The sequence below is a fragment of the Lynx canadensis genome, chromosome D1 (assembly GCF_007474595.2).
Source record: "Lynx canadensis isolate LIC74 chromosome D1, mLynCan4.pri.v2, whole genome shotgun sequence".
NCBI lineage: Eukaryota > Metazoa > Chordata > Mammalia > Carnivora > Felidae > Lynx > Lynx canadensis.
Window position 1 is genome coordinate 6,356,169 of NC_044312.2, and position 13,330 is coordinate 6,369,498.

General features: G+C 44.8%; 1 protein-coding gene across 5 annotated transcripts in view; it reads right to left on the bottom strand.

Annotated features, from left to right (window-relative positions):
* Positions 1–13,330, bottom strand: part of SLC35F2 (solute carrier family 35 member F2) — a 101,647-nt gene that overhangs the window by 18,431 nt on the left and 69,886 nt on the right. The window contains exon 1 of one of the 5 annotated variants that reach the window (XM_032594893.1): positions 10,408–10,562. The exons of the other annotated variants lie outside the window; for them this stretch is intronic. Within the exon in view, the coding sequence (XP_032450784.1) occupies positions 10,408–10,484 (77 nt within the window). The 5' untranslated portion in view covers positions 10,485–10,562. Of the gene's footprint in view, positions 1–10,407; positions 10,563–13,330 lie in introns of those variants that run through there. 5 annotated transcript variants of the gene reach the window in all.

Below are 13,330 nucleotides of genomic sequence, written 5' to 3' on the forward strand. Positions count from 1 at the left end.
GCTCGAACTTGTGAACTGTGAGATGATAACCTGAGCTGAAGTCGGATACTTAATCTGCTGAGCTGCCCAGGAGCCCCTTCACTGATCATTTTAGAGATCATTTTGATCACTTTGCTGTGTCACATTCTATCTGAAGGGTGTGTGATTTTTTTTTTTTTTAATTTTTTTTTTTTCAACGTTTATTTATTTTTGGGACAGAGAGAGACAGAGCATGAACGGGGGAGGGGCAGAGAGAGAGGGAGACACAGAATCGGAAACAGGCTCCAGGCTCTGAGCCATCAGCCCAGAGCCTGACGCGGGGCTCAAACTCACGGACCGCGAGATCGTGACCTGGCTGAAGTCGGACGCTTAACCGACTGCGCCACCCAGGCGCCCCAAGGGTGTGTGATTTTTTAATGCAACTTTAACTGTAGTTTTAAATTCTTCCTATTCATTAAATGTTTACCATTTTTTCCTCCTTTCATTGTCCCAGAGACTTGATTTCTTCAACTAAGGCTTTCACTGTTGCCTGCACGCTTGAATCACAGAGATTTTTAAATTTTTTTTCAATGTTTATTATTTTTGAGAGACAGAGAGCAAGCAGGGAAGGGGCTGAGAGAGAGGGAGGCACAGAATCCCCGAAGCAGGCTCCAGGCTCTGAGCCGTCAGCACGGAGCCCGACGCGGGGCTCGAACTCAAGAACCGCGAGATCATGACCTGAGCCGAAGTCAGTCGCCTAACCAACTGAGCCACTCAGGCATCCCCACAGAGATTTTTTTTTTTTTTTCAACGTTTATTTATTTCTGGGACAGAGAGAGACAGAGCATGAACGGGAGAGGGGCAGAGAGAGAGGGAGACACAGAATCGGAAACAGGCTCCAGGCTCCGAGCCATCAGCCCAGAGCCCGACGCGGGGCTCGAACTCACGGACCGCGAGATCATGACCTGGCTGAAGTCGGACGCTTAACCGACTGCGCCACCCAGGCGCCCCCACAGAGATTTTTTAAATGCCAACGTCCAGCTGCACCTGGGACCCACTTTGCCATCACGTCTGGCGGTGGGTCCCAGGCACCGGTGACATTCCAAGCTCCCTGAGTGATTCCAGGGTGCGGCCAAGACTCGGAATCACTGCTCTCGAGGCTGGCACTTTGGATCCACAGAATAAGACCAGGTCTGTGCCTTTCGGTATTTAAAAAAAAAAGAGGCGTCGTAACAACCAACTAAAGCCAGGTCAGTGTCGATGGAAAGTACAGAATGACATGAAAGGCGCCCCAGGGGGAGAACGTACAGAACCCAGTGGCCCATTAAACCTCCGGAGGAAGCACTGAAAATGATCTCGGGGTTTCCTTTCCAGAGTAGGTGACTGGACACATACAAGGCGGCTGACCAGGTCAGGGAATACAGGATGAGAAGCAGGTGTGGGCAAGGGAAGGGGAGTGAGTTCACTGGAAAAGCAGGAGAGATGGAGATGGCTGTACCATCCGAGGGAAAAACAGTAAAAGGTTTGTGACAGGGGGACTCTTAAGAAGGCCCCTAGTGAGTCTCTGCTTCCTGGCTGTTTTGTCCCATGTAATCTCGTCTTGAGCGTGGGCAGGATCTGTGACTTGCTTCTAACCATTAGAACACAGTAAAAGTAATGGGATATCATTTCCACCAACATATTCCACGAGGTCACAACTCCCACCTTGCAAGTCAACTCTTTTGCCCCTCCTCCTCACTAGCTCCGATGAAACAAGGTGCCACATACACAGACCCACGTGGCAAGGAGCTGAGGGTGCTGGGGCACCGAGGCCATCTGTCCACCGGTCTGCCATGAAAGGAATCCCGCCAGCATGAACATGAGCCTGGAAGCGGACCCCTCCCCGCGGGAGGCTGCGGGGGGGTCCCCGGCCCCGGCCGACACGGTGACTGCAGGCTCGCGAGAGACCCCGGGACACAGGGCAGAGGTAAGCCACGCCCAGATGCCTGATCCACAAAAACTGTGACAGTAAGTGTATCTTATTTTAAGTCGCTAAGTTTGTGGTAATTTGTTAAACAGCAACAGATAACAAACACCAAGTTTAAACTCTGGACTTCAGAGAGTTAGACCATAATCTGCTTTGTTCTCCACTACACATCCAGTGCCTCGCACTTCATTGTCACCCGATAAATATTTGTTGAACACACGTCAGTGGATGAAGACAGAATCGTATGTGCCCAAATAGATGAACTGCAAGATCAGAGAAAGACTAGAAATTGTAAGAGTACCGTGAGGGGTCCCGAGGTGGCTCAGGGGGCTAAGCATCTGACTCTTGATTTGGGCTCAGGTCATCACCTCACAGTCGTGGGATCGAGCCCTGTGTCTGGACACTGCAGAGCCTGCTTGGATTCTCTCTCTCCCTCCCTCCCTCCCTCTCTGCCCCTCCCCTGCTCATGAGCCCTCTCTAAATAAAAAACAAACAAAATTTTTTTTTTTATTTTTTTTTTCAACGTTTATTTTTGGGACAGAGAGAGACAGAGCATGAACGGGGGAGGGGCAGAGAGAGAGGGAGACACAGAATTGGAAACAGGCTCCAGGCTCCGAGCCATCAGCCCAGAGCCTGACGCGGGGCTCGAACTCCCGGACCGCGAGATCGTGACCTGGCTGAAGTCGGACACTCAACCGACTGCGCCACCCAGGCGCCCCAAAAACAAACAAAATTTTTAAAAAAGAGTACCATGATACAGAAGTGAAGAGTGGAAAACATTTTTTTTTTTTAATTTTTTTTTTTTAAATTTTTTTTTTTTTCAACGTTTATTTATTTTTGGGACAGAGAGAGACAGAGCATGAACGGGGGAGGGGCAGAGAGAGAGGGAGACACAGAATCAGAAACAGGCTCCAGGCTCTGAGCCATCAGCCCAGAGCCTGACGCGGGGCTTGAACTCACGGACCGCGAGATCGTGACCTGGCTGAAGTCGGACGCTTAACCGACTGCGCCACCCAGGCGCCCCTTCTTTTTTTTTTTTTTTTTTTTAATTTTTTTTTTTTTTTGAGTGGAAAACATTTTTAAGAGGAAGAGATCATCAATACCATAGTATCAAAAACTACAGGGAGAAGAAGCGGCATCATAGTTAAAGAGACACAGCTGGATTGGCAAGCTGGAAGTCGCTTACACCTTTGAAAGAAAGCTTTTCCTCGTGGTAATGCCTAACGTCAGATTCCAGGAGGCAGAGCGAGCAGAACATGAGCAAGTAAATGTACCAAGCATAAATAGCTGTTTTTTTTTTTAAATGATGAAAAGGAGAATAGGAATAAGGAAAGAGTTTGAAGAATAAGCAGCAATGTTGAAGGGTTTACCATCAACATCACCACCACCACCATCATCATCATCATCATCATCATCTTGCTAAAAGTACTGAGGAAGCTTAAATATGTCTGGCAGATGAGCAGAAGGCACTACGAGTAAAAACCTGAAGACTGACAAAAAAGAAACTGAAGACAGATCACGAAGATAGCTCCTGGAAAGGTCAGGAAGCAGGACGGAGAACACTGAAACTTTTGTTTAAAATGCACTCTATATACATACTTCCTCCCAGAGTTGCTCTAAGTGAGGTAGCAAATACCAAAACTGCAGAAGATAGAATATCTGTTCTAAGAGTTTACAATTACAATGTATTTTTTTCCTGTGGAATGTTTGTTTCAGTAATTTGCAACTCATCTCCAACAATCCTAGTACAGGGCAGAAAGAGAAAGGGGACGTTTGCTGGGAGAGTTGACCCTTAACACACTAGCAGAGCCTTGGCAGTGTATCAGGACAAGAAGGTAAAAAGTGAGTGGGCTCTCTCTGTGCCTCAGAGGTTCAGAGTCTGCCGGGGATAAGCAGGCATGTAAACTAGGAATTAGGGCCCAGCAAGACCAGGGCTATCACGGGCTAGTTTTAAAGACTTTAAGAATTCACCAGACAAGCATGGTCAGAAAACGCATTCCAATTCTAAGCAGAAAGAGTGGTATATATACCAAGGCACCGAGCCCTAAAACAATATGGCACATTCAAGTGGGTTGATTGCAAAGAGTGTTGGGACAGAAAAATGGCAGCAAATGAGGATGAAAAGTCAATAGCAGCCAGATCCAGAAGGGCCTTAGATGTAATGATGCTCTGAAGGCGGCATCGTATCTTGCTGGTGGTGAGGTCACTGAAGTCTTCTGACGAGGAGGGCAGTGAAGTGACTAGAAAGGCAGGAATTGAGCATTCTTGGGTCCCTAAACATGTCACAGCACAGAGCACCCAAGGCTTACCCTTAATCCCTAACATGAAACCCAGTTACAGAGGGTAGTTGACAGAGAGAGGAGTCTGGAATCAGAACCAGTTTTCTAGATCAGACAACGGGATAGATCATAGTACGGTCAATCAAGACCCCAAACACAGCAGGAAAAGGCACATGTGGAAAGGAGAATAACTCCATTTCAAACATGCTGGATTCTGTTTCAACTATGAGACAGTCAAGGAAAAATATCCAGTAAGCAGTTTGGAGCTGGGAAAAAGGATGGGGTTGCAGAAATAAATGTGAGAACCAAGAGCATGGAGATGGTAACTGAAGGTGGGATATGAGTCATATTACTAAGACATGTCCCTAAAAAATAAAAACAGGGTGAAAAAAAAAAAAAAACACTCTGGGAAACAACAACACTAAGGGGCCAGAGGAGGAAGAGGAATTAGAGATGGGGATAAAAGGGCATGGCCAGAGAAGAGGGAGAGAAAAGGAAGAACATTCTGGAAGCAGAAGATGGCATTTCAAGGAGGAGGTTCTCTACCATTGGGGCCACGGCAAATTTCTCTTAACTGCTCCACTCTCCACAAATCCAGTCCCTACTGGGTGGCAGGAGTTAATGTTCCAGCTGCTAACCTGATGGGATCCCTCCCACGCTTCCTGACACCTTTCTGTGGATCCCCTTTGCCCTTAGACGAAAGCCAAACTTGAAAATGGCCCACAGAGACACCCACCATCTGACCCCTGGCTTGCTTGCCTGTCTCATCTTGGACTCCTCTCTCGCAGCTTTCATTCGCTCTATAGGGAAATCTCCATAGGATAGTTCACATAGAACAAAGTACAGTGTAGAGCCAACATGTATTTATGGATCTACCAGGGAGCTTAAAAACTAAAATACTGGCAACGTCAACATAGCCCCCTTGGGTTCTCCCCAGTGTCAGCTCTCTGGGGTAACTTCTTATTCCAGAACTTGGTATTTATCATTCCATGCATTTACATACATTTTAATATTTCTGTAAATATCCCTAAGCAATATAGTGTTGTTTTGCTTGTTTTTAAATTTTATAGAGACAGCATGATACGTATGTATACTTTTGCAACCCGCTATTTTGATCAACATTGTCTGAGTGTCATCCAAGTTGGTACGTTAGTTCTGGTTCAGTGCTTTCTACATGATCATATCACTTTATCCGTTCCCTTCCTGATATTTAGGTTGTATCCCTGTGTGTGTGTGTGTGTGTGTGTGTGTGTGTGTGCGCGCACACGTATTTTTATTTAAAAAAAGCCTCTACAAACGTTCCTGTATATGCCTCCTGACGTACATATCTAAGAGTTTTCCTGGCATTCAGCAAATTGGTGCAAATGGCTTGTTGATGTGCCAAGACAGAATCTCCTCAGGATCGGGGTGCCTGGGGGGCTCAGTCGGTTATGCATCAGACTCTTGATCTCGGCTCAGGTCATGATTCCAGGGTCGTGGGAAGGAGCACTGTGTGCCAGGCTCTGTGCTGACAGTGTGGAGCCTGCTTGGGATTCTCTCTCTCCCTCTCTCTGCTCCTCCCCCACTCTCGTTCATATGCTCTCTCTCTCTCTCTCTCAAAGAAATAAACATTAAAAAACTAGGCTCCTCAGGGACACCTGGATGGCTCAGTCGGTTAAGCGTCCGACTTCGGTTCAGGTCATGACCTCACGGTCTGTGAGTTCGAGTCCCACGTCTGTGCTGACAGCTCAGAGCCTGGAGCCTGCTTCGGATTCTGTCTCTCCCCCTCTCTCTGCCCCTCCCCCACTCGCACTCTGCCTCCGTCTCAAAAATAAACAAACATTAAAAAAAAAAATCTCCTCAGGATGGCCCGATAGGAACTACTCAGAGTACCCTACAAATAGAATGACCTCCTATGTTTCAGGAAGTTTAAAGGAATCATTTGCTCTGGAGAAATACCTAACAGAGGAATTGTTGCTCTTAGGGCAGAAGCATCTTCAGTTTTACTTGTTTTGCTTGAAGGTTCTTCAAAGGATTCTATTACTTCATGCAGAAATGTTGTTTACTCAGTTACTTTTCAGGTTAGGAACTGAAGGCACCCCCACCCTTTGAAGGGAAGAGTAAGATCAGTAACTGGCTAGAGGGAAAGGCATCTTTTTTTTTTTAACGTTTTTATTTATTTTTGAGAGAGAGAGAGACAGAGCATGAGCAGGGGAGGGGCAGAGAGAGAGAGGGAGACACAGAATCCGAAGCAGGCTCCAGGCTCTGAGCTGTCGGCACAGAGCCCGACGTGGGGCTCGAACTCACAGACTGTGAGATCATGACCTGAGCCGAAATCGGACGCTTAACCAATGGAGCCACCCAGGTGCCCCGGAAAGGCATCTTTTTAAGGCTACTGAAGGACATTTTCATCCAGGTGAGTTCAGGACTTGCTCCCACAAAGGGCAGCATTCTTTCTAGGAAGACTCTCCCTATCACAGGCACATGAGGCGAAATGGGTCCAGGGTTTCTGACCTCTTCCTCTTGGGCTCACTTCTTTCTGAAGGAGACGCTGATTCTACATTTGAGGCCGCTCTATCCAAGACAAAAGAAATTTGCCACTTGGTCCGTATAGAACATTAGGAGTCTACAGAAGTTAAGGGGCCAAAGTCAAAATGAGGAAAAGTGTATGCATTTCGTGTCACTGTCCCCAGCCTCATACCTCCCCCTCTGGAATCATGTGAGGAAGGGTAGGTCAACAAAGAAATGGTTCCACTTTTCCTGCATTTCAGTGTTCAACTGGTATCACTATAGCACACATTCTCAGCATAATCCTTACAACCCCGAGAAGAGGGACTACCCTCCTGTTCCAAACGAGGAAAATGACACAAATTCACCCACAGTCACACAGGGAGTAGAAGGCAGAGGAAGTCAGGGCTCTCAGCTTTTAAAAGATCAGGGGTCCAAATGTGCTTAAAGAAAAAGACCCAGGGAAACCTCTCCTCCCCTCCCTGGAAGAAAGTCTCGGGAAGACAGGACTTTGGTCATAATCCCTACTTTTTCTTACAGGGAAGAGACTGTGACCCAGAAGAAGGAAGTGTTTTGCCCCAGATGACACAGAGGCAGAATGGATGCCCAACTTTTCTGGTCATTAAATATCTGCTGTTCCCCCTGCAGCACACAGGTCTTGGGATAATACGTGAGATCATCCCTCATAGTTGGTATCTTCTTATTTTCTGTATCTCTCTCTCCTCACTCTCCTTCCCCCACATCCCTCTCTTCACCCTCCTTCACATCTCCATTATGATTTCAGAACAGAGCTTTTATTAGGAAACCCTGTCTCTGAAGGATCCCTGCACCCACCTTGCTGTCGGGAAAGGAGTCTAGCCCCATCTCTCTCCTACCAGTACGAACCTTCCTTCCCTGCACATCAGCGGGGAGCCGGGTGTCCAAAGTACAGGGCGCCAGAAAGCCAGTAAGTGGCCCATAACCTAACCAAAGCCAGAACATTTTTCACGTCCCACAATGGACTCAAAAGCAATTATAAATTTGAAATAAGTGAGAATAAGAAGTCTGGAAGCACTAAGCCCTGTTCACAAATTGACAGAATTCCTCTAGGAAGCTCACATCTGCAATCTAAAATAGCACAATTAAGCAAGCTGTCCTCCAACTATAAAGTATCACCATTTTCTAAAAAAAAAAAAAAAGAAAGAAAAGAAAAGAAAGAAAAAGTCACAAATTGAGTACAGAGATTTAACGTTACAGGAATGCACTCCTCTTGGCTCCAAATCATAATGACCTCATCTATAATGGGAAAGCAAGAGAACGAGAGAGAGACAAGGAGGGAGAGGGAGAGAGATAGAGAGACAGGCTGAAATGGGTGGAGGTTGAACAAAGGGGGAAAGAAGAGAAAAATACTCTGACTTGCAGAGAGATACCAAAGGCCCCAAGACAAGTGCTGCTATGCCTTCACGCTGAATTGCCTGCGTTTCCCCACAAGGTCCTCGTTCACATGAATTCTGAACTGAGCACAGGGACTCTCCAACCCGTAACAAAACCTGTTCCATTCTGAGGGAAGCTGCCAGAAGCAACGTGCCTCTAACCATGGGATATGTCCTGTCACGAGTTTTCAAACGGAACCCCTCCTGTGGTGAACGTCAATGGCAGGATATGGTCCAACTCTAAGACATGTTTCCCGAGGCGGCTTCCGCGGTGGGAGCCAGGCCTCCAGAAAGCAGAGCAAACACGGGCTCTCGACCCTTGGGGCGCAGGCGTGGGAAAGTGGGTGGAAAATTGACTGAATATGGTCCCTGCTGACCACATTCCCATTTGAATGTATTGTGTGAATTTAAGAATATAAGGATTGAAAGAAAAGAAGAGTTTTAAAGTATTTTATTTCCCCTCTTCCTTCTTGCAGAAGACATAAGAATGCTTATCTTTATATTCCTCCCATTCCAAAATACAGACTCACGCACACACTTGTTACTGACACTGTATCTTCTGTCTCCTCTTATTCATTTATTCAGTCAGTAAACTCGTCAGTCATGGATTCACCAAAGTCTGTTGGGTGCCTAACACCTGCCAAGCAAAAGGGATTTAGAATTGAAAGGGCCAAGTGTTTCCTGGTCCCAGACCCTATCCTATCTTGACCAGGTCAGGGGGCTCACGCTCTGTGCCCTGAACAGACACCACATCCCTCTATTGTAGCACCTGCCACACTGTTTCTGATTCTTCTCCAACCAACACTATACTCCGACAGAACACGGACAGCGCATCCTCCATGGTTAACACAGTGCTTAATGGACATCCGCCATTTTTAAACACGCTAAGGAGCTTTTTGTCTGGTCCAGGAGCTAGACCTCCCAACACAACAACATGAGGAAGCGTCAGTGCCGAGCTGGGTGTGTGGCCAATGGGAAGAAAGGGTCCAGACTGCCCAGAGAAGGTTCACAGGGGATGAAACACTCGATTACGGACCAGAAAAGTGAGCAATTTCCAGGAAGATTCAGGAATGAAGAAAAAGCTATACGAGTTCTTGCCTACTTCAAACACCAGTTTTACATCAAATATACATGAGATGCAATGATTGGATTGATTCATTTCTTTAGCTTCTTGACTTGAAAAGTCAGACCAGTAGTCCTCCACTTGTGTATATTAAAAAAAAAAATCATTGGAGGATTAAAAACAAAACAAACAAACAAAAAAAGAAACACAACAAAAACCCTGACCTCAAACCAGCTGAATCAGATTCTCAGGAGGTGGGGTCCAGATATCCTCCTTGCAGAGCCCCCTCGGTGAGTCTAACATGCAAGGAGGATTACAAACCGCTGAGTTAGTCTCTCCCTTTTATTTGAAGAAAAAGAAGAATTCTTGGGGAGCCTGGGTGGCTCAGTCGGTTGAGTATCCGACTTCGGCTCAGGTCATGCATGGTCTCACAGCTCGTGAGTTTGAGCCCTGGGTTGGGCTCTGTGCTGACAGCTCAGAGCCTGGAGCCTGCTTCAGATTCTGTGTCTCCCTCTCTCTCTGCCCCTCACCCACTCGCATTCTCTGTCTCTCTCAAAAATAAACATTTAAAAACATTTTTTTAATAAAATAAAATTTAATTTAATTTAAAAAAAGAAGAGTTCCAAACGACTCATAAAATGCATTGTTGGAATGCAAATGTCACGTTTTCCTTCACTTTATGTCTCAATCAATCTCTGCTGCTGCACTGCACATTGTCAGCTAAAGGCCGGATTTCATGAACAGGGCTAAAAGACTTGCACGGAGCACAGCTTCCTTGGGGAGATTTTAAAACCCACCCCTCTGTATTTACCTGCCATCTGGTATTTACCTGCCACCTTGTACCATATTTACCTGGTACAGAACAGTAACTTCCAGCCCTTTTATAAAAATCCTGTTACACATCTGAAAAGAAAATACTCATTCAGACCAAATCTTCTCATTTAGCATCTAGATTAGCCAGTGTCTATTATGAGAGCATTTTAAAGTATACTGCAGCAGGCTAGAAAATTAGTAAGTAGTCTTTATTACCCAGCGAGAAGCAGCCTCAATGACAGGTTATATTCTTCCTATGTCTACATTTCTATGATTCAAAAATTTAGCCATTTGTGTATCATCTAATTCTAATTAAGGCACAAGGAGCCAGCGCTTTGGAAGAACCCCCGTTCTCGTGCGAAAAGGCATCACCAAGATCACAAAAGCCAAATTTCAAAGACTGGAAAGTGTACTAGTACGCGTCATTACCTCGAAGGCAAGCAAGGAACCACTAGATGACGTCCTACTTCAGGGAGCAGAGCTCTAGAATGGTGGGTGCTTCCCATTCTGAGGTCTCTCAGCTCTAGGAATCCATGGAACGAATGGCAGTCGTCTGGTCGGAATCTGGTTTTGACACTTCAAAACACCGAACGGTACTTCTGACCGCTGCTGGCAAGAATGCAAAATGACTCGGTCGTTACTGGGGGACACGACAGGGAGGGCGTTTCTAGCAGTTTCACTTCTAGGGGTCTGTCGCAAAGATACTCTGGCAAAAACACAAAAGGCGCAGTGCATACAGGCTCTTATCTGTAACGGTAAAAGACTAACGAAAAACCCTAAATGTCTGACAACAGGGAGCCAGCCAATAAACACAAAGGAGTGCTGTATTGCTATAAAAAGTGAGGCAAGCATCTCTGTAAACTGTCATACAGTGACCACCAGGACCGCCTTTAAAAAGAAGCAAATGTGGACGACAAAGGGTATGGAATGCTAACGTTTACCTCTATCTGTTATTTTTAAGTGTAAAGATAAAACACAAACTGTTTTCAAAGCTATCTATAGGTCAGGAAAGACAGCAAACTAAAATATAATGTCTAATACACCTTGCTTTATAGATTTGTCTTAGGAGCCTTGTAAATGTTTTAGATTATAATCACAGAGCAAAAATTGAAGTTTCAAAAAGCCACACCTAAAATAAAAACCAAAATGTTACACGACTTAAGGATGTTTTAAGTTGATAGCAAAACCAAGTAGAGAGGAATTATTTCAAGTGACTTAAAAAAAAAAATTTTTTTTAAGTTTATATATTTTTGAGAGGAAACAGTGGGTGGAGGCAGAGAGAAAGAGGGAAAGAGAGAATCTCAGGCAGGCTCTGCACTTGTCAGCAAGGAGCCCAACGCGGGGCTCAAACCCAAAAACTGTGAGATCGTGACCTGAGCTGAAATCAAGAGTTGGACACTTAACCTACTGAGGCACCCAGGTTCCCCTCAAGTGACTTTAAAACACACTGATTTGACAGTACATTCCTAATGGAATCTACCAAAGAAACAACAAGAACTGTAAAATATCTCAAACTGTTTGGAGGCACTACTGACATTAATTTGAGGTTGCGTGTATATACTATGAAATAAAGCAGGAAAAAATTATGCTGGTGTTATCGATTTATAGTATAGGAAAAAGGAGATGAAGATATAAGACTAAATAGGGTACACTAAAAACCCTTATAGTTCTGAACTTTACTGAACGCCAGAATTAACTCATAAGGCATTTTATATGTTTTAAAAATGTGTAATCCTATCCCTGTCCCCGGAAAAGCCAGTCGAAAACAATGACTGACCAGCAATCATGAAAACTCTTAGAGCCCGGATATGGCAACTAGATAACTATTTCCCAGAAAAAAGAACTAGGAATCCCTGGAGAATGGTTGATTTCTGACCTGGGGCTAGAAATGTACAAAATCAGTCTGGAATACCTTGTCACACCAGATGTCAAGGTGGTGATCAAAAGACTACTGGAGTCATGACAAAAAGACAATCTGTACATCAAGAAGAACAACTTCAAAGGATTGAGATGCCTCAAATATGTTTCAATCCATGAGTTAGTAAGCAATGATTAAAATTTTTAAAAACAAAACTCACTGGTCATCTTTAAAGGATGCTAGGGAATCAACAGCCCATTATTTTGAAAACTGATACAGAGGAAGCAAACATTCACCCCGCCCTTCCTACACAAATGATGCCTCAGGGTAATGAGTGGATGACAGTTTGTTTTTTTTGAAATATGTGGATAATTAAAAACAGAATGACAGAAATACAATGGCTTAGAACTCCTAATAAAATAATGAATCGAGGCAATAAACATCAATAGCTCCTCCCGATGGCAAGCTACAATACCTATGAAATATCCTTGCCAGAAAAAAACAGGACCACAAGGTGTTTAATGGGATCTGTGGACCAGGTCAATGAAAATATTATGGAGAATCTATGGATTTGGATGGGAAAAAAAATACATCCTGATTTTCAGTAACATTTAACTGAAGGTTAACATTCCCTCCAATTATAAACACAGGCAACAAACTATAGTAGTACCTAAGACCGGGCCGCCAACCCATCACAAGCATTCACTGATCGTTCGACCACTGTTGCTGAAATTCAAAATATCACTTACATTCATCACTACTCCAAAATTATTATAGTTAGATACCCATTGTGAGATCTCTTATTTAATGTGTTCTTTTCATTTTTTTATTTTATTTTACTTTTTTAAAGAGAACCCGAGCGGGGGATGGTAAAGAGAGAGAGAAAGAAAGGATCCCAAACAGATTCTGCACTGAGCGTGGAGCTCGATCCCACGACCCTGGGATCATGACCTGAGCCAAAATCAAGACTCAGCCACTCAACCAATGAGCCACCCAGGAACCCCTAATGTGTTATTTAAAAGAAACATATAGAGGCACCTGGGTGGCTCAGTGGGTTAAGCGACCAGCTTTGGTTCAGGTCATGATCTAACCGTCTATGGGTTCGAGTCCCATGTTGGGCTCTGTGCTGACAGTTCAATGCCTGGAACCTGCTTCAGATTCTGTGTCTCCCTCTCTCTGCCCCTCCCCTGCTGGCGCGCGCTCTCTCTCTCTCCCAAAAATAAATATTTAAAAAAGTCTTTAAAAGAAATATATTTTTTTAATATATGAAATTTATTGTCAAATTAGTTTCCATACAACACCCAGTGCTCATCCCAAAAGATGCCCTCTTCAATGCCCATCACCTACTCTCCCCTCCCTCCCACCCCCCACCAACCCTCAGTTGTTCTCAGTTTTTTTTTTGTTTTGTTTTGTTTTTAATATATGAAATTTATTGTCAAATTGGTTTCCATACAACACCCAGTGCTCATCCCAAAAGATGTCCTCTTCAATACC